The sequence below is a fragment of the Colletotrichum orchidophilum genome (genome assembly GCF_001831195.1).
Source record: "Colletotrichum orchidophilum strain IMI 309357 chromosome Unknown Scaffold_73.1, whole genome shotgun sequence".
NCBI classification, from domain to species: Eukaryota; Fungi; Ascomycota; class Sordariomycetes; order Glomerellales; family Glomerellaceae; genus Colletotrichum; species Colletotrichum orchidophilum.
Window position 1 is genome coordinate 210,402 of NW_019173029.1, and position 20,454 is coordinate 230,855.

Consider the following 20,454-nt stretch of genomic DNA (forward strand, 5'->3'; position numbering starts at 1 on the left):
CCGAGTGGCAATCTCTCAGGCAATTAGTCGTCTAATTACGAGTATTCTATCTAGCTAGCTCTATCCCGGCTCTATCAACAGTGGAATGGAGCGTGCGCTCAGTCAAGCTACGAACAAGAGGTATAAGTGTCACTTGAAAGGCCGGTTAACCATGATTCGTGGAGAAGCCGCGATCCCCTTCGTCATCATCTCCAAATACTTTCCTTTTCCTTTCAGTATAGTAGCCCCAGGGTCCAGGGACATGGATTGACAGCGGCTGAAATCCGGAATTCTGTCAGCCCCGTGGATGTCTCACGTCTAAGTCAAAGAACGCTTTTGCAGAAGTCTGCATCACAATGTGCTGCCTCATGGTTTCTGCAATCACCGAGGTGCGGGTGTCTCGTCCGGAAACCGGATTGTGCGACTTGGTAGCTCTGGTGGCGGTGGCGTCTGCACATGTTGCTGATCAGCCACCTTTCTCTGAGAATCTTTGACATGTTCTCCGTCTTCGGGGTCTGAACGTTGTTCCGGTCGACCGGGCCGCTTCGTCCAAGGAGGGGCCGCGCCCGGCTCGTCCGCGCCCGCAGGCTGCGGGCGGATGACTGAGCCGCCGATTCTATAGATGGGCCGGTTTGCTCCTTCCGTTTCGGACTGGGATAGGGACTGTGGTTGGGCCCGCGACTCGGTATCGTAACCCGAACCTGTTGCCGCTTCGATTCCTTGAGACCTAGACCGGCCAAAGGGATACAGTACCCTGCCACGGATCCGGAACGAGGGTCGAGTGTCCTCGGGACCCTCGCCGTCGCCTTCGCCGCTCATAAAAGATATGCCTCTAGACAGCGAGCGTGGAGCGTAGTAGCCGAGCTTGCCAAGCGGAATGCTCAGCCCGTGGACCACCTATTTGAAACTTCATTTTAGTTCTCGGTGGATTAGGAAGTGCGCCACTTACTATACTGCAGACTGCGAGAAACCAAACGACGACTCTGACTATCTCGGGCAGGTGAGCAACATCCGAACGAGGTTCATCGCCCTCATTCAGCGTGTGCAGGAATTCGATAGTGACGTATAGATAAAAGATGGCCGATACTCCAATGGGGCCGAAGAACCCCACGAAGATGGCTTGCTTCACTTGCTCGATCTGGGGTATGAAGCGGTGAATAGCAAAGACAAATGGCAAGCGCCGCAGCAGCAGAACCAAAATGCCCAAGGGGATGAGGCGGTATATCGGAACCACGTTGTTGTGGAGAAACTCGTTCCACGGAATGACTGCACCATACCACATGAAGATGGTGACGTTCAAGAGCATATCAATCGTCGGCTGGAAGGAGTCATCTTCAGTTTCCAAACGGAACCAATCGTCCCATGTAAAGGCGTTGCCGGCAATGAAGCACGCGAGGACGTCATCACTGCCTATCATGCCGCACGTTCCAACGATGAAGAGCGCCAGAGAGATTGCAAAAACCAGGAAGCTCTCTCTGTCGACGTACTTGCGCTTCTCGGCCCATCTCAGCAACGTCTTTGCAAGCCATCCCACGACGGCGCCGTAGATAACGCTGAGAATAATGGTATACCCCCAGGTCTCGCCGAACCACAACCCCATCGCCAAGCCCGCACCTCCAGAGACCTGCTTGCCACCGTCGCCAATGTACTTGATCAGGTACAAGGCGAAGAACAAGAACGGGTACCCCAGGCCGTCGTTGGCGCCAGACTCGCTAATGATGAGGTTCTGCAGCTCCGTGGGGATGTTGTGGTCTGCGAAGCGACCCTTGACGATGACGTTGGAGAGCACCGGATCCGTGGGCGTCACGCAGGCGCCGACCGCGAGCGCGTGCAAAAAGGGGATGCGCGGCACCATGGCCCAGACGAGGAGGGAGGTCGCGAGCCACATGCACGTCATGACGGGCCCGACGAGGAGGGCCATGGGTTTCCACTGCGTGCGGAGGTACCTGCTTGGTAGCTGCACGCCCGCCAAGACGAGCTGCACGCCGAGGACGAGGCGCGAGAAGGCGAGGGTGACGCTCTCGACGTCCTCTTCCGTGCCGGCATATTCCAGCGGTCTGATGAGGTTTGCTGCGGAAGGGGAGAAGGCCACGCCCGCGAGGAGGGATATCACTGGAAAGTGATTTTTTGGTTAGCCGCTTTTGCGCAGGACGAACTGGAAAGGGGGGCAAGGGACGTCTTGCATGGTGATCTGGGCGCGTCTACATCGCGAACCATTCGTCATTGGAGTGTAAACATGGGGGACTTACGGGCTTCGGAGAGGTAGTAGTTCTCCTTGCATAGATATGAGACCAGGCCGAAAAGCGAGACCCAACCACCCAGCAGACCCACGAGGATATTGAAGTTTGTGAGAGCGAGAGTAGGCATCTTCTCGAGCGACTTTCCAGGTTTGCTCAAAAGTCAAGAATACTCAAGCTTTCGCCAAGGTCCCTTAGTCGGTTTGTGAGCCGCCACAGTTTGTGCGAGTACGCGTTGGAGCCCTGCGATCTCGTGTGGGAGATGATCCAATGAGTGCGCAAAGAATTGCGACAAAGTCGGGGGTTGAGTTGGGCAGGCTCTGCCAAGGAGAACCACGAGGGGGATCTCTCGACAACGAAACGACGGTAGGCAAATGGGCGGCGGATCCTTGGAGGATTGGTCTGATTCGGACCCGAAGGAGACGTGGGACCAAAAGGATATTCGTACGGTACGATCCGCGAATTATTCTCAAACAAAAGCACCAAAGACGACTGTCATCGAATCGCGGGGTTCGAGGCGACGAGGAGGAGAGTTGCGGCGCTTGCGTGGCTTGCTGTCATTGGGAAACCAAGAACCAGCGATTGTGGCAATGGATGCTTCTTGCTGCTGCTTGTCTCCGCTTCTCCTACGGTATTTGGCCGTATTGGCGATCGTGCGTGGGAATCTTTCTCTGACAAGAGATGGCGGTCTGCAAGTCTTGGGCGAGGGGAAAGGATTCTGACTGCCCTACGGGTTCCGAAAGTGGTGGATCGGAGGTTGCGATGTAAGGGGGAAGTAGGAAAAAGAAAAGTGGCGGTCTCGGCGAGGGTGCTGTCTGTGGTTCTCGATATCGGGGCGAACGCCGCCGAAGTGGCCCGGCCCTTATTTTTTTTAATCATCACCGCTGGTTAAGCTGGGGAGAGGGGTGGGGGGTCCTGGTCCCCTATGGTCCATGAATGTGGCTAGGTCATCTAGGGTATTGTCGTTGACCCGATGAGGTATGACCCCTTTGAGTAGAGTGAGATGACGGACGCTCAGATTTGCGACGTTGTGGGGTAAGGTTCGGCCGGTTTGCACAGAGGCTACTCGTGCCGCACCGGGCCCTTCCTATTGTACGGAGCGAGACGAAAGGACGAAAGATGTTTACGAGCACATAGACCGCAACTTGTTATGTGCTTGTGTCAGACCTCATGGGAGGTCCGTCAGCGTCAACCAAGTTGTTCATGCCCACCGTTGTCACTTATCTCTGTAAATCTTCCTCGCTGACATGGGGCTTGGCGGTAATCCATGCCTGTCTGGCCCAACCATATAATAATAGTATGGGTTGGACAAGGTGACAGTGAACTAGTTTCTCAGAACTTCAAACCGGTACCGAGAGTCTAGGTTCCTCTCTCCCTTTCCCCCTCTTCTCTTTTACTTTCTCGTATCTCTAGAATCTGGGTTTTAGACTCGAGAGCCCCCAAAAAGCAGTCCACAGACACCCACAGAAATGACAACGTGGAGGTGTGGAAAGGAGGGAGCACCGAGAAGAATACCCTAATCACATTAGCTCGACGAGAAAAAAAACTCATCATGAGTTAGAATGGTCTCACAACCGCCACCGTGCTTGTGAGACAAGTTTTCCAGACCACCGCATTGACCCATCCGGCCGCAGAGGCAACGGATGATGCGCCAAAGCTAGAGATATTCTGCCCTTGGACAAGGCAGAGAATCGGCGTATTGAGACAGAGCTGCGGATACTTTCGTAAGTAACCCAAGGTGGTATGTTCCAGGGTCCAAGAGAGGGAGGGATCTTTCTCGAGGGAAAAGTCAGGTTTAAAAGAGGTTCTCTGAGTCTGAGTCTGAGCATGGATACCTGCCGTATTTGGGACGTGAAAATTAAACAATAGACAATCCGGGAAAAACAAAACAATTGAATGACGGACCTGTTGACACCTTACCCCAGCCGTGGGAGTTCCACAACGAACCAAATATTCGTCGTAAGTCTTCCTGCATACAAAGTACACCTGTCTTTGTGCCGTAAACTTCAAGGACAACAACGAGTAGCAGATGTACGATCCGCCAATGGAAATAAATACATGATCAAAAGCTGGAAAAGCTTTCGAGGAGAGCGGGATATAGACGCAAACAGTACCATCACAAGACAATCAATCATAGCCGGAAACTCGAAAACGCTGAATTCATCCCCTTTGATGCAACCCGTCACGTCAAGCCAATGTCCCTTCACGAGTATGATATTCACAATAGTCCCCGTTGCTACTGCAGACCGATAGTGCGAGGAGTCGGATCTTCGTCCGGGTATCGTCAATTGGCGCGTAAAGTTGCCCTCTGTCACTGCCTTTCACTCCCTGCCACAATGTCTCCTATGCTATCGCCACCAGATAGGCCACTTCAGAACACGCACGCCTATAACAGGCTTTCCAACGTCGTGGTCGTACTTGTCTTCCGGCTGTCATTCCGAGTCCATCATTGTCGCCTCACTTGAGCTTTCTTCTTGATTTCGTCGGCAAAGGCTTCCTCGCACCGGCGACGGCGAGCTCATCCGCAGCTTCATTGCCCGGGTTGTTGCTGTGGCCCTTGCACCAGTTGATACTCGTTATCGTTCCTGCAGCATCTCGCCTGCTGAGATGTTCGCGTATCGCCTTAATCAAGTCCTGGTTCTTGACATCTTCACCCTGTGTCTTCCAATTGTTGGTCTCCCACCTTTTATAATATGTCGTTACGCAGTTAATTGAGTATTTGCTATCAGTCCAGATTTGGACGTCTTGCGTGACCGAGGTGGCCTCGAGGGCTCGAAGGATGGCGGTGAGTTCTGCTCGCTGATTTGTTTGCGGGTTGCCCTCCAGGCGCTCAGAGACGTTCCTTGATCCGGCTAAGTTAGTTCATCGTATCTGGCTTATTGAGGCAATGATGTGGGGAACGAATAGCACCACTACCTCGATTGGAAAATGGATCATGACGGAGGAAGGGGAGATGCATTCAAAAGCCAGCTTACCTAGGATCATTGGGTCCAAAGTAGACGCCCACGCCGGACTTGGCGTAGGATTTGCCGTTGTCCAAAGAACTTCCGTCGGTATAAATCTGCGGCAAGTCCAGTATCTCTTGTTTCGTCTCCTCCTCCGTCTCCTTCTTCACCTCCGTAACCTTCGTCGAGGCACTAATAATGGGCTTCCTTGGCTCAATCTTGATGCCAGCGTTCAGGGCACCCGCCTCGGCGCCGGCAATCGTGTCCTCGTTGCCCCATAGCCTGATGAACTCCAAAGCACCCGTGTAGGTGTCAAACCTCTTGTATTTGGGTCCCTTGGTTCCTGCAATTGCCAACGAAGCAGTGTCCCAGTCGTTGAAAATGCCCGTGAAGCTCCCACGCGCGACGGCATAGTATCTTGGGGGGGCAGGCTTTTCACCGGCTGGGTTAGGTATGAACTTGCCTTCCACGAAGGCCTGGGCCTCTTCGCGTGAGAAGAAGGACTTGTCTAGAAAGCAGTCCCTGTCAGTCGGATCGACCAAGAAGGCCTCAAATCACGGGGGGAGGGGTTCGGCCAGGTGCCTCGACCTACATTGTGCTCCTTTTTGGCCGGCAGTCTGCTTCTGGCATTCGAGCCAAGTCAGATAAACACCAGGCCGGAGACCGACGCGCACAGCATAGTATCTCTGCAGGTCCTTATCCGCCTTGCGCTTCTTCGACCTTGATGCGCTCAAGGACGTGTCCTGCCTTTCCGCCGGCATGTCGACGCGTCCGTTCAGAAAGCTTGCGAGAAGCTGTAGGGTGGGGTTGCGGTAGTTGTCGCGAAAGTTGTCTGGTCTGCCTCGCCAAGATATGGCGCTTCGTCGTCTTAAAAGTATTGTAGGTGAGAGGCGACGACTTGTAGAAGCTCGAAGATGGAGTAAGTCAATAGCCTTTGTCCAACCAGCGTGAGTTTGCGAGCGCATGCGTCAGAGCCGTTGCAAAGCTACCTGGTGGGAGTCGCGGTTCAGAGAGTCAAAGGCAACTCATGTTGCAGCCGGTGGCTAAAAGGGTCTCGAAGACTGCAGTTCCAGGGCCGTTTTCTCCGCGGTTGCCTTTGTTGGTGGGCGCATGCCGAAACATGTAACGGGGGGGAAGAATGAAGATTGCGGCAAGGGCCGGTGACGAGGGACCACTTCAATGGAGTGCGGATGGATCAGTTCTCGCTCACCAGTACCGCCCTTCCTCACTTAGGCGCGCCGATAAGATAAGGCGCATCTCTTCCCCGCAGGAAGCACGACCGCTGCAGAGCTTGCCGCCATTAGCGCCATTTGCCAATATAAGGTACCTTAGGTAGTCACCAGGCAGCCAAATGTCTATTCCTTCCGTGGCCATCGCTTTAGGGAGGTGTTGATCGGCCCTTGCACCAATCATTCTTTACTACCTCATATATACTACCTATTGGGCTTATTCAAGGGCTCGGCTCTTCGTACCTCAACCAGAATCATCACAATCCGTATGATGAATCTTAAATGTAGTCTTGCTCGTGCATTGCTAAAGTTGCCGTCTTCTACATATGAGACAGCATGGGTATAATTCCTGACCAGCCTACCGTCGCACGTCTCTTTGACAACCTTCGTTCCGCCCGACATTCCACGAGAGCTGAAAGGACTATCTAAACCCTCTGCTAGCCCTCCCAACCAATCTCTCAACCAACTACAACAAGTTAATGTAATGCGCAAATGAATGCAATGCGCATGGCCCATCAAAGAGCTGGCTCAGAGATTGGGTTACAGGGCTTATCGATACTGATGCATCGAGATTGCCATCAACTTTCATACTCGTTGGCATCCCGGTACACAAAGACTGTTCTGGCCTAGGCCGGTTTCCCGACCATAAGCACCAAGGTATCGTCGTAAAGTCCCATGGGGACTAAGCATGGACTCTGTGATCAACCGGCGGCAAAGGTCCCACACAGTCGCTCGATTCCCACTCCCACGCCAGTAAGCTCCAGTTCAGCTCGCGTCTCCAGAAGAGGCCAAGACCCTCGCCACCACCGCAGTCCTCCAGCTCGGGATGGCCATGGCCTCGGTCTTCCGAGCACATGCCCCCGGTAAGTGGCATGCGTTGAGCGAAGACGACTTTGCCCATCCGCGAATGCAGGATCGCCATCGAGCATTGGACGCAAGGCTCGTGGGTCAGGTACATCTCCATGCCATGGCATAGGTAGCCGTCAGCGTTGGGATGCTCGTCTTGGTGGACCGTGAGTTCGTCTTCAAGGAGCGGAAGATCTTGAAAAGTATCGTATTCAAGGATTGGGGGCACGTTGGAACGGCCGGCTACACGTCTCTCGTGCCGCACAAGCTTCTGCGCTACCATGCTGATAGCTCTGAGCACGCAGTGACCCATGGGATTACCGGTACCGCTTCGGTCGGGCTCCTGGTGCCAACGAGCATCTCCGGCGACCGCTACCAGGTGTGACTTTCCTCCTTCGCGCTGAACGATGACGGCACCCATGGGTTCACCGATGCCCGCCTTCTTAGCCTGGAAGGCGACTCGATGGGCCAAGGTCATCCACAGAGACGTCTCGTCCTTGATGGTTTCGGTCGACCGTCCCACCATGCTAGGGTGCGGTCCAAGAGGGTTGTTCTTTCGGTACACCGTGGGCCAGAATTGCGAGGTCCACATGGCTGCCTGCACCTGAGAAGTCGGCGGCACCATGGGGATCGGAATCTTGGTGAGGAAGACGTTCTCGTCCATTCCCTCGATAGCCCCGAGCTTTGCGGCCAAGTCGTGCCGGTTGAAGTCTTTCTCTTCGCCTAGCATGATGTAAATCCAGGTGGATTTACCCGTGTGTACTTGGCGGCCCTCGGGTGAGTCGTTCATGAATTGTGTTTTGAGATGAGCCGGAACATCCGCTGGTTTCGCACATCGTCGCAAGTGAGGCAGGTTGTTAGCCACGCCTTCAGGGAGCATCGAGCGGATCAGACTGGAGTCAGGTTAGCACATATTAGAAAGACGATGGCTGCCTACTTACTTGACGACATTGTTAGTAGACGTAGATGGAGCCCTCGTGATCAAAGCCTGGACAATGGTGTGGTCTTGCCGAATCTCCAGAGTCGTCTTCAAGGGAATAAGTACTCCTTGTCCGAGCTGGTTTGGAAGCAGATGGTCGATTAGAGCATGAGGCTGGATGATATCAGGGCCAGTGTGCTCAATCTTTTCCTCGGACTGGTCATCAGGCCTGTCAGAGACCATGTTCGGGAGCGAAGGGCGTTCAACAGCGAGCATCTTGGCCGGTAGTCCGATACAGTGTTTTGACTGGATTCCAAGATTTGGGCGGGAAAAGCAGGACTTGAGTTCGTCAGTACTGCTAGGGGGTGGTAATGGTGTGCGTCATGCAGGAGCCGTGACTCACTTCAACGAGAAAGTTACCGTATATCAAGTCGAGACTTTCGGGGCGTAAGACGACCGACAGGAGGCTACGGAGATAGCTGCTGTACACCGTTGGGGCGTGCCGTGAGCGAATGGTGTGGTTAAGCAGACGACGGAACGAGTTGGGTAGCTCCACGGCGGTTTCTTGCGAAGGGTTATAATGACTTGGATGAAGAGTCCGGTCAGAAGCCAGTAATCGAGGTGTTGCTGCCCGAATCTGATGCGCCCCTTTTGATTTTGACCTTGTTGAACAGCGCCAGGATCGGATGTAGCGGAAGAATTGTCGGACAATCAAGAAATCAGAACGACGGCCAGAAGAGGTTCCCAGTGAGGGCTTTGTGCAACCGGCTGTTGATGTAGGTGGCACACCTCGGTCTTCCTTGAGGGAGATATATGGTGCAGTTTCCTCACGCTCCAACTATTCTATCCCCTTCCTCAATGTTGTGAGGGTTGAATAATTTCGTAAGGGAACGGCCAGCCAGCGAGATTACCGCAAAGTGGGTAGGTTCCGGGTGAAGGAGGTCGCGAAGTTGATTATTGCCCAAAGTGAGGTGCACTGAGGTATTTCCTTAGGTACCTAGAGCAGAACCCAAGGAAGTCATGAGAAGCAACTTGGTGAATATGCCCTGGGCCCACACTAGGGAGGCAGGCAGGGCCGGCACGAATTATATCGCAGTAAGGTGGCCTGGAAGGCGCGGAAATGGAAGGCACCCGACCTGCACCCTCAGCATCTGCTCTTGCCTCCTGTTCACTTCCAGCTCTGGGCCGCTTTGTTTGTCTCCTTACGTCCCTTGACTTCTCTGTAGCCTTGGAGACAATCTTGGCTCTCGGGCACTTCTCTGGTAAATGGAAGATTGTGGTCCACGAAGCCTCTGTCGATTCAGGAGGCGAGTTTGAGATTTACCCCAAACACATTTGCCAAGATATCTGCAAATGCACCAGGTATTGTTGAAATCAACGGTTAGCGGGCCCGGGCAGTCTGATATCTCGTTCGGGGAGTCTCAGTCTCAGTCTCAGTCTCAGCCTCGGCCTTCCATCTATAGATGGCTTGAGGACGGATGTAACCCAGTGATTTGGAGACCAATGTCGTCCTGCCGGTTCTTGAAACGACAGGGCCCAATTCGGGACCAAATAAAGAACCCGGGACAGAAGAAAGAGGTCCTATCGGATCAGATGGAGTCGCTATGCAGTGAAGAATGCATCTGAAGGCTAACAGTTTCTGGAAGCGATCTGAACTGCGGTATTGAACGGACGGGACCAAAGTGAAGCATCAGAAAATTTGGCGATCCAATTTACTGACTGGATCCTGACACACCAGGCGTTGGCAGGCACAGAAGGTCCCGAATCGAATCGAATTGCAGGGCAGAGCCGCTACCTTAGGTACCATAGGTACCTCAGCGGGGTCTGAGTGCTTATCGATAAGGTGACAGCCCGCTTAGGTACGCACCTCGGTGTAGCCAGTCCGCCCTTGGCTGAAGGTATGGATTGCGCCTGTGATTTGTCGGGTTCCTACCTTATTTCCAGATTCGTGACATTGGTGGGTGAAAATGGGGCCGTTCTACGATACCCAGCGATTGCACGTACACTAGTATTTTGATGGTTGTCACCACCAGTGTTTCTTTCCTCTCCCAATTTTATCTACGAATTGTCTTGTCCCCCACCCCTCCCCCCCCAGAGAGCGGAGAAGGTAGGAGAAACGGGGGCCATCTCGTCCACAACCACGGGGAGGCGGAGATCGGCTGAAGCAAATATTTAAGCGACTGGAGAGGCAGCTGGAGAAGACTGGAGAAAAAATGTTGACATGGACGTGAAAGGCAGGAGGCGACTACCTAGGGAGAAGGACTTCTATCACTGAAACTAGCCGGTTGTCTCGTACAGGCCCATCGAGATGGACAACCCCGTGAACGCGAAGCAAGACAAAACCTCACCTCACCTCACCTCACCAAAATTACTCACCGGACAAGCCCTCACCTTAGATGGTAGCCTCTTGGAAGTAAGTCCACACATTCCATGACCTGGTTGAGCTCTTTCAACAGAGGTAGGCTTCTAATCCTGATGTATTGGTTGGCTCTTTGCGTAGTGTACTGTCTCACGGCCTGAGCAAGCCAAGGACGGCAGATAAGTCAACTCTTTCCTCATCGTCCGTGCCTCCATCACGGGCCGTCTCATTGGTTATTGGCCATTGGTATGTGGCGGAACAAGTCTCACAAGCCAGACTGTTCTCTCCCACAGGCACCGCATCTTAATTAGAAATGCAATCGTCCAACGGTAACTCAACCCCACGTGCGGAGGCTCCATCGTCTATTTTTCAATCTCCGATAGCGGCACGCCCTACTGGCCGGCGGGGGCCGGCCACGACTGCAAGTCATGCCCATCCCTAAACGCTCTTGCTGGCGGCCCCCCTTTGTAGTTGCAAGCTCCCAGTCGCAACGCGTGCCGGCCATATCTCCTCTTGCATTGCGCCCCGGATGACGCTTTCGCCATCGCAGATCCAGCAAGATTTGCTTGAGATCTTGGCACCACTGGCTCTGCTTGTTGGTCCCTTGAATGTCGTTGAAGAGGCCAGAATAGTGGGCTTTGGGAAAGCGAACGGCAAACCCTGCCGCGAACCCCTCACGATGCATGCGGGGTCAGCAACAGAAGCGGGAATAGACTACCAGACGCTAATTACGCCTAAGCTTCGACACCGGGTGGAGACCACGAAGTGGCGGCGCGGCGGCAATATCGAAAATGGGGAGTGCAAAAGAGGGCCGCGCCGCCGGCGTCTGGAGCACTTGGGAACCCTCCCCTTCACACTGAGATTCGGGAGCTGAGAAGTCACAACTGTCTTTGCTGCAGTCCGCATGCTGCAGTGTAACAGGAGAACCTTCTGCGAAAGAGTCTGTGAGTGGGGGTTCCACGCCAAATTCCTCCTTCGTCATCCATGCCGAGTTCCTGTTCTGGCACGTAGCATGAAGGCAACCTGGCAACTGGACCGGGGAAGATGATTGGCTGCTGCGGTTGAGTTACCAGTTGCCATTGGCATGGCGGGATGACTGGGCGTTGGGTGCAAGCCTCACTCGCCTCGAGACCGATGACATGGCGTCCTCATACTTTGGCGGGACATACGGGTCACTGTCCCGCCGTTCTGCATGCTGTTTGGTGTATGGACACAATCAGGCTCGCCACCTGATTTCGTCACACAGGGACGAGATTATATAGGGTGAGGAAAGCATTTGGGTGACATCACCGCCCAGGCCAGAGTGAAGATGAGCCATCTTTCTTGCAGAAATGTCTAGGAAGATCAGGTTGGCTGGTGTTCAGGTGTTGAGCAGGTAGTGAAAAAATGCTAGCTATCAAGACTTAAAACACCCTAGCATCCCCGCAACACGTCGAACACTGGTAGCGGTAGGGGTTCACGGGTTCGCCAAAACCAGCGGATCCTTGGTGGGAGCGGATCTCCGGGGCATGGAGGTTACTTTTCCAGCCTCCGGACTTCGGGGCGATTCCGAGAAGGTCGGCACAAGCGCTAGGTGAGTCGTTGCAACGCCAACAGGAAATGTGGTGACTATCACTGGCACGCAACCCTGGAGATGGTGTGTGTCAAATCATGCTGTGCACCCTTCTCAGGACGCCTTGTTGAGCGCCGCCGGAGACTTGTTGCAGCAGCATATCGGAAGGCCACTTGTTACTACACCCAGTACTAGAGCGTGTGGACGCTTGTCCAACAAGAAAAATTAGAAAAGGGCAACCTCGAAAAGGGGCTACCTTGGAAACGAGGACAGGGCAATTGACCGCAAGGATAAGCTTTGAGCAAGTCTAGAGGCGTGTTGGCGAGGCTTGATGTGAGTGGTCTATTCCGGAGGCTTGGCTGAGAGCTGGAATGCCTGAGAAAGATGGGATGGTTGTAGAATAGCTCTGGTGCCGCCACGGATTGATTCAGGAGGGGACTTGGCGGCCGATACTCTTGAATCTGAGTCGTGAAACATCTGGGTGGGAAGGGAAGTGGAAAGCGTAGACGGATCGACGGGGTATCTCCGACGAGCCCGGTGAGCCAGCCAGGCCACACCTCAATCCAGCAGACCGTGAGAAGCTGACAGACGTGGGCTTGGCTGTCCGCATTGCAGTGTCCGTATTACGGGCACATTCTCAAAGTGTCAGCCAAATACCACCAACGGGGGGTGCTCACGCGCACCCGCGCGCACACACAGACCGGCGGACCAGACGAGGATGGAGCACGGCACACGGAGGACAGGACCCAGGCAGACGGGGAGACGCAAAGGATGGGGCCGGCTGTCATGACGGTGTTTGGGGACTTATTTTAGACGACGGCGGGTTGTGTTTGTTGAGGTTTCCGTAACGGGCTGTGTGATGCACAGAAGACAGAGATGGTTGGTTGGTTCGGCCGCTGATATCCATGGCCAGACGACGATTGTCAGGACTCGTCCTTGGTTGAGCTTGGGCTTCTATCTAGTGTACGGAGGAACATTGACGTGGGCCATGGACAAGGGAAAGATGAGGGCGTGGGCGGATAGGCTTCAGGCATTGGACCAAGACACCAATAGGCGGCAATAGAAAGGCAAAAAAGCAGGAGGAGCTCTGTTGTTGGTGGTGCACTATTGACAACGTAAGCACTTCCACTCGTAACCTGGAAACCCGAACCGTTTACCTCAGGCCAGAAATAGGTACTACGTAGGGCTCTGAAATGATGCCCAGCCTTTGGTCCCATCGTCCTGTTACAACTCTCAACTCGCCTGGGGCCTCTAGCTCGGCCGTACTGTACTCCCCATCAAAAAAACAAAACAAAATCATGCGTTGGATGGGCAAGTACCCGTAAAGCGACCGACATATTGCCAAGCGGTTGCTGGATAGGGACTGGGTAACTGGGTTACGAAGATAACGTACACAGAAGCAATGGAGGAAACACGTGAAATGACCTCAGTAAAGGTGGGAAGTGGAATGCTGTCAATCTCGTTCGTGAGCCCTGGCAAACGCCAGGTACGTGTAGGAGATTCGGAGGGCGCGCGCGGCTGCCTTGAACCCGCCGTGTCACCTCACCTATGGGAAGAGTGAGTCCACTTTGACATTTGGGCAGTCAATTCCCCCGTACCGTAAGGTAGGTACACTAATACCGTCCGTCGCTCTCAACCACTCTCGCTCGCTCGCACGTCCCGTTCGCTCGGGCACAGACGCAGGGCCATACGGGCACTTCCACGTTCATGTCCACGTCGAGTTTGGCACCCCCCGTTTCCCGTCTCGGTTCCTGTACCAAACCGTTGGGCTGGCAGAATGAGATACAAAGTAGAGAAATGCAGAGAGACAGGCAGACTCGAGAGGGCCACGCAAAGCGCTTAGACTGCTCCGTTCGCCAGCTGCGAAAGGCTGGAAGCTCGTTGGCTCCAAATGAATGTGCCATCGCCCGCTCTTTCCAACCCCGAAATCACATCTAAAAAAAAAAAAAAAAAAACCCAATTATGGGAAGGAAAGAAAGAAGGGGAGAAGAAAAAAACATCCCGCGCCGCCACGGGTCAAGCATCCCAGGGCTCCGGTGCCAGGAGAGGCTCGACCAGGTCGCAGACGGGGGTACCTTGCCAAACGAATGCACCCTAGATCGCCGGAAAGGGCACATCGGCGACCGGTCACCGAGCATGCAGCACCGACCCAATTAGAGGCTCCACCGAAGGGAACCTCTCCAGAAGCAGAACACAGCGGCAGGGCAAGCCCCAAATTTCGACAAGGCAAGAGAGGAAGAGCGCGCGGTGGACCGGTGGTATCCGTACACTTGGGGTGCTGGTGCAGATGCTGGTGCATGTTGCAGTCCTTGGGGGGCGGCGGAATGCGACAGGAGAGAAATGGGACAATTTTCCCGTTTACAGATTGCAGAGCACAAACACAGCCAAGAATGTATTATTATACCGCGCCAAGAGTGTCCTTCTAACCTAGGATGTAGAGTCTCTTCTTACACGCCTCACGCCTCACTCTCTCCTACAGCTAGGCACAGAAGAAGGTGCGCCATCTTCAGACATACCTCGTCAGCGTCTTCAAGGCCAGCCATGCAGAGGAAGAGGAGGAGGAGGAGGAGTACAGGCAAGGCAAGGCAGGGCAGGGCAGGGCTCCATGCAAAATAAGGCAGTGAGGAGCCTGAGGAGTCTCGGACGGGCCTTCTCCTTGCTCATCCTCACCCTGTCCCGTCCCGTTCATCGAACCCTCGCCCTCATCCAGATCCTCACCTCACCCCATCCATCTCATACCGTCCCATCCTGAGGTGTCTTGCTCTGCGCTGCCCATCCCACTACCCATCGCCCATTGCCTCGACCGTACCACTAAACTAGATATATCGGTCCTTCCTCCATCTTGGGGCTCCATCGCTCTGGCCCTCCCCTCTTCTTTCTATCCTCTTTAACCTGACAGACCCGTCTATTCCGAACACATTAGAATCGTCTTTCTTTTCTGTTCTTGTTGTTGTCCCACAGCCTTTTTATTGATACTTTTTACCCATCCAACCAGTTGCTTTGTGTGTTCTTGCTTGCACAGCAACACTTGTCATTTCTGTCATCTTGCATGCACTTGGCAATACCATCGTAGTCTATCTGTACCATCAACCTACAGTTAGTTACCTATACAGTCCAGTAGTAGATATCTCCTCCCACTACTACTACTACTCCTCCTCCTCCTCCGAACAGGAACAGGACCGCTTTGCACTTACACGCGCTGTGTCCCTTGTCTTGCTCCCCTCTCAACACTTTTTTCTCTCATTCCGCCCAGACCACGCCTGCTGCGAACCCGGCAAGACCCCTGCACGCTAAGGCACAAGCTATCCATCTTGGACGCCACATTTCATCACCCACCCTGGGACAGCTCGACCAGCTTCCCCATCCTAGCACAGCGATTGGGTGCAGGCCCTTTGAACCGACCCAAGGAGAGAATTCTCACAGCAGGAGCCAGGAAGCAGGTGCACCCAGCTAAAGCAACAAAGCGGCGACTGCTCTAAACGGCAAGCCCAGCCAACCACACCCAGTCTCACACCCTGTGTGACTCCTTCCTTTTACAAAGGGTCGTCGGCGTAGTCTGTTTTTCCCACGCCTGCCTCGCATATCCGCATCCATGCCTTCCGCAATCTTCCCTGATCACCACCCAGGTCCGTACAACGTCCACCCAAGCTATTCTTTTTCTTTTTCTCTGCCTCTGCGCGACAGTCTCGACACTTCTCCCCATTCTTGTCTGCAGCTGTCACTATCGACGAATTCACTCTTGAAGACGATTTTGAGTATTAACATATTCTTTTTCATACAAAAAAGACCTTGGCCTTATACAGGCCAAGCAATCTGCTCTGGCGAAGTTGGCCATGAGCTCCAACAAGGATTCGCGCGCCCCTTCGTCATCGCCTCCCTTCCACTCGAACAAATCGACCGCAGCGGCAAACTCGAACTACTACAGCGAGCCCCAGGCACTACCCGTATCGCACCCTCACGATGGTCTCCTTCCGCCTCCCGCTATGGCTCATGCCATTAGATCTATGAACGACTTGAGTGGCCCGATCGCCCTCCGCGATCGCTCCTTGATCGCCAACTCCGATACCCCTCCTGCCATGCGAAGCGTTGTTTCGACCGCTCCCAATTCTCCCAGAATGTATGTATAAACCTAAATCTACATTGGTTCCACCTCGAGCGTATACTCCTTCCCTCTCGGTGGCTTAGCGTCTGACAACACCTTACAACCCTCGTATTCTGGAGTTTGGCTAATCGAGTACACACACAGCCCACCCGTCCGACAAAACTCTGGAGGTACAACTCCGCGCCTTCGCCCTCACCCCGCCACACTCAACGTGCCCGGCATGACTGTCTCGAGAGCCTCGCCCGATGGCAAAATCAGCGACCGCGATGTTGCTGCGAAGCTGGTCATCGTCATGGTCGGACTTCCCGCGCGCGGAAAGTCGTACATCACCAAGAAAGTCCAGCGCTACCTGTCGTGGCAGCAGTACGACTCGCGCATTTTCAATGTCGGAAACCGCAGACGCGTGGCTGCCGGATTTAGCTCGCCGATGAAGCCTGCACACTCGCCCGCTGCCGCTAGATTCGACTCGCCGGCCCATGCTGCCTCGATCTTGCTTAACGGGCATGTGCCTCGCGGCAATAAGGAGCCTGCCGAGCTGAACCTCAACGATGAGAGCGACGGCATTGACCAGTCCGCCAAGTTCTTCGACCCAACCAACGAGACTGCGGCCGCGCTCCGGGAGCAGGTGGCCCTGGACACTTTGGACGAGCTCCTGGACTACCTTCTGCACCAGGGCGGTTCAGTTGGAATCATCGATGCGACAAACAGCACCATTCATCGCCGTCAGCTTTTGGTCGACCGAATCAAGGAGCGCGAGCCCAAGCTTGGAATTCTCTTCATTGAGAGTATCTGCCATGATCAGAACGTGAGTCGCCTTGCCGCGCCTGCCTTGTAGAAATTGAACTAACATAGTTGCAGCTCCTCGAGGCCAACATGCGTCTCAAGCTTTCCGGCCCCGATTACAAGGACAAGGACCCGCACCAGTCTCTTGCCGACTTCAAGAGACGTGTCGCCGCGTACGAGAGCGCTTACGTACCCATCGGAGAGTACGAGGAGGCGCACGACATGCAGTATATTCAGGTATGTACGCGCACCAGCGCAGCCAAACACAAGTCGCTAACAGACCATTAAAGATGATCGATGTTGGCCGCAAGTTGGTCCAGCACAGACTGCGGGGCTTCCTGAGCGGTGGGATCAGCTCCTACCTGACGACATTCAACCTGGCGCCGCGGCAGATATGGTTGACCCGGCATGGACAGAGTGTTGACAACCGCAGCGGAAGACTTGGGGGAGATTCTGATCTCACCCCCGACGGAGAGCTCTATGGACATGCTCTCCACCAATTCGTCACCCAGAAGCGCAAGGAGTGGCTCATTGAGCAGAAGGACAAGATAGCGCAATCGTCCTTCCCGCCCAAGGCCGGCGACCACACCCCGCCGTACCCCGAGCTCAACCGCGAACTGGAGGAGAAGAATTTCTGCGTTTGGACCTCGATGCTCAAGCGCAGTGTGCAGACGGCACAGGAATTCGACAATGACGACGATTACGATGTGAAGAATTGGGCGATGCTGAACGAGCTCAATGCAGGCCTGTTTGAGGGCATGACGTATGAGGAGATCGCCAGAAGATTCCCTGGCGAGTATAGAAAGCGCGCCGAGGACAAACTTCACTACACTTACCCGGGCGTCGGTGGGGAGGGATATCTCCAGGTTATTGCCCGCCTGCGCGACATGGTGCGCGAGATTGAGCGCATCGAGGACCACGTCCTCATTGTTGGACACCGCTCGGTTTGCCGTGTTCTCATGGCCTACTTTATGGATCTCACCCGCGACGAGATCGCCGACTTGGATGTTCCCTTGGGTATGCTCTACTCCATTGAGCCCAAGCCTTACGGCTACGACTTCCATGCGTATCGCTACCATGCGGACAAGGGAACTTTCTTTGAGGTCCCCAACTACCGCCCGCAGCGCACCGTTAACCGCGACGCTTGAGATCAGAGCCGAAGACAGGCTTTGACTGTACCATATGACGACCTGTACAATACGAATGGACTTCCGGCAAGGAGTTTTGGGCGTTGAGGAAAACTCAACTACAACAACGATTTTGCTCTTTTTTCTTTTTTGTTTTTGGAAGGGCGTGGGATTCAAAGGGTCCTACACAGATGATTTGCTACTTGAAACAGGGACTTCTTCAACCTCGGTGGTGGGAAGAGGATTGAAGCATTTGCAAGGCGTTTGGGAATCCAAGACGACTATCTGATGAAAGAGGTCAAACAGATACCCATGACGCAAAAAATCACGAGAGACTTAGCCAGATGGCCCTCTCATTGCTCAACTATGCAAGGCTTGTTCAAAAACATAAAGCCACCAGGTTCTTCTAAGCAGATACTGAGAAAGAAGTCTACCATATGAACGTGCTGTGCAAATTGGGTGAAGAAGTTGCGTTGAATGACAATGTGGTGCCCAGGTACGTAACGAAATCCCTGGGATCTGACTAAACCGGTTTCTTCCCGGAGATATGGATGGCTTGACCAACAAGTGACAATCTGACGTTCCCTTCTTGTGTGTGTGTGTGTGTGTGTGTGTGTGCCTGGGCTCTGGGCCGACGTCCTGTAGGAATGACAGAAGTGGAGGCTCCGCTGAGGTGCGCTAGCGTCCGTTCGGCAGATGTAACCGTAGAACTATGATGTGACGGGACCGTTTATGTTTTTGTTCCTTGTGCCTGACAAGCCTCTAGGGGTGATTGTTTAAATTGAGAAGTGTGGCGTGACATACTCAATCTAGATGCGTGTGTGGCCGGGGAGCCGACCGGGTGAAACTCGGCGTCGTCTCTCCCTTTCATGAGGCTCAAAGGCCGGCGGGCCCTCTTCCTTTGTCACGAGGTTTGGCGGACCGAAGTTTTGATTCGGTCCGAATGTTTGTACGAGCGGCGTTTCTTGCGGCTCAGAGATGTTTTGCAGATAGGGGCGATTGCTCGGTGGTGAGCGAGCGGTGGAGTCGTGGGTTTGAGGGTTGTCGGGTGATGTTGATAGGGCCTTTGGGGGTTGGGGGTCGTGTGGTGTGATTGTGAGACAATCTGGAGATGGCCGTATCTGGCGGAGATTGCAATTGTGAGGCTCAAGTCATGTCAGATCGTTTTGAGGGCGTGGTTCTTTCTCGCCATGCAGGTGATTTTGACAATGCCTGTAACTGAAGCTCTGGGCCATGGCAACGGTTTCCTGTCGAAGCTTGAAGCCGCTCCGGTTCTGAAAGGTCACCTCATACAACCTCAGCCATCAAAAAGGGTCCTAGGTATCGAGCAATGCTCGCATGCGCGCTGCTGTGAATGTATTGGCTGGCTCGTCAGGGAGTTCTCCTACACTGAGAGAAAGTTGTACGAATACAGCGTAGCTTAAATCTGCCTTTGGCGTGCTTCTCGTTCGGCACATCTTTCCCTATCGAGGTGAAGGGTTTGAATTTCAGGGTCAACGGCACTGGTATTGGAGGTGCCTGATACATACAGACTTTATGATGGGGTAGTTCATATCCTGAGGCTCCTTCCTATGTACGCATAATTTTGCACATGTTCGATCTCAGCTTGGAAACCCCTTTTAGCGCCTAGCAAACAGCAACAATTTCTCCTAGCTTTCGACAATTTCAGTATCATCCACTGCTTCCTATGGGTCTAATTGGATATCTGTGGCAAGCTGACGCTTTCGAGCCGGTCCATTGTTGGCTGGGTCAGATGGAAGCAGACTGGAATTTGTATGGTGGTATGGATGAGAGCATACTTACCAGCCGTGGTGCACGAGTGGGCGGTGGTTCCCTCATCGTCTGAGGGAGCAAATCAAACTCTGAGTTACCGGTTGCTACCTTCTCTTTCACTTCCGGTTCCCTCGTGAGTGCTTGACACAACAAGATGACTGTAACAATGACCAGCTTCCTGGAAACACCGCTTTGATGGTCATGATGCATTACGTTTGAGTGGAGCGTTTCTAAAAACATTATTCCCGGTCATTTCAAGCCTTATAGCTAAGGGCACCTTGAGACATGATCAAACTGCTCAAGGTTTGCCAAGTGAAAGAAGAATGAATAGTCTACATTGAGGGTGACCCGTGACCGTGCCATTATCCTTCTCTGTAGACCTGAGCACCAGAGCAAAGGCAAATTGATGGCGTAAGTGACATGTAATCTTCACGTACCTGCTCCAGTACTTTGTGATGATCCGAGTTATCAATATCAGCTGAACACGAAGCTACCTAACAACACCAATAACCTCAAAGTATTATCAAAAGTGCATTCGCCATGGAATTTATCCTAGGCAATAGACGACAGTAGAATTCACTTGATTAATCGTTCTGTGTATGG

The 20,454-nt window shown here is 53.7% G+C and overlaps 6 protein-coding genes across 6 annotated transcripts; 1 reads left to right on the plus strand and 5 right to left on the minus strand.

Moving 5' to 3' along the window:
* Positions 1 to 360: 360 nt before the first annotated feature.
* Positions 361 to 2,346, minus strand: CORC01_08568 (sodium/hydrogen exchanger family protein; the record flags this gene model as incomplete). The annotated part of the gene is made up of 3 exons (XM_022620198.1): positions 361 to 876; positions 929 to 2,091; positions 2,229 to 2,346. The coding sequence occupies 3 exons, from the start codon at positions 2,344 to 2,346 to the stop codon at positions 361 to 363; spliced, it is 1,797 nt and encodes a 598-aa protein (XP_022473352.1).
* A 2,327-nt stretch (positions 2,347 to 4,673) lies between these two features.
* On the minus strand, positions 4,674 to 6,126 carry CORC01_08569 (uncharacterized protein; the record flags this gene model as incomplete). Its single annotated transcript, XM_022620199.1, has 3 exons — positions 4,674 to 5,058; positions 5,192 to 5,669; positions 5,754 to 6,126. 3 exons carry the CDS (start codon positions 6,124 to 6,126, stop codon positions 4,674 to 4,676), a joined length of 1,236 nt encoding a protein of 411 aa, XP_022473353.1.
* Positions 6,127 to 7,072: 946 nt separating this feature from the next.
* CORC01_08570 (cytidine and deoxycytidylate deaminase zinc-binding region) lies at positions 7,073 to 8,431 on the minus strand (the record flags this gene model as incomplete). Its single annotated transcript, XM_022620200.1, has 2 exons — positions 7,073 to 8,129; positions 8,178 to 8,431. 2 exons carry the CDS (start codon positions 8,429 to 8,431, stop codon positions 7,073 to 7,075), a joined length of 1,311 nt encoding a protein of 436 aa, XP_022473354.1.
* A 2,807-nt stretch (positions 8,432 to 11,238) lies between these two features.
* CORC01_08571 (uncharacterized protein) lies at positions 11,239 to 11,790 on the minus strand (the record flags this gene model as incomplete). The annotated part of the gene is made up of 2 exons (XM_022620201.1): positions 11,239 to 11,569; positions 11,759 to 11,790. 2 exons carry the CDS (start codon positions 11,788 to 11,790, stop codon positions 11,239 to 11,241), a joined length of 363 nt encoding a protein of 120 aa, XP_022473355.1.
* Positions 11,791 to 12,257: 467 nt separating this feature from the next.
* On the minus strand, positions 12,258 to 12,653 carry CORC01_08572 (uncharacterized protein; the record flags this gene model as incomplete). Its single annotated transcript, XM_022620202.1, has 1 exon — positions 12,258 to 12,653. A coding segment is annotated over one exon (396 nt), but the record flags the coding sequence as incomplete, so codon positions are not given.
* A 3,005-nt stretch (positions 12,654 to 15,658) lies between these two features.
* On the plus strand, positions 15,659 to 18,099 carry CORC01_08573 (6-phosphofructo-2-kinase; the record flags this gene model as incomplete). Its single annotated transcript, XM_022620203.1, has 5 exons — positions 15,659 to 15,692; positions 15,853 to 16,183; positions 16,313 to 16,973; positions 17,027 to 17,188; positions 17,242 to 18,099. 5 exons carry the CDS (start codon positions 15,659 to 15,661, stop codon positions 18,097 to 18,099), a joined length of 2,046 nt encoding a protein of 681 aa, XP_022473357.1.
* Positions 18,100 to 20,454: the final 2,355 nt, after the last annotated feature.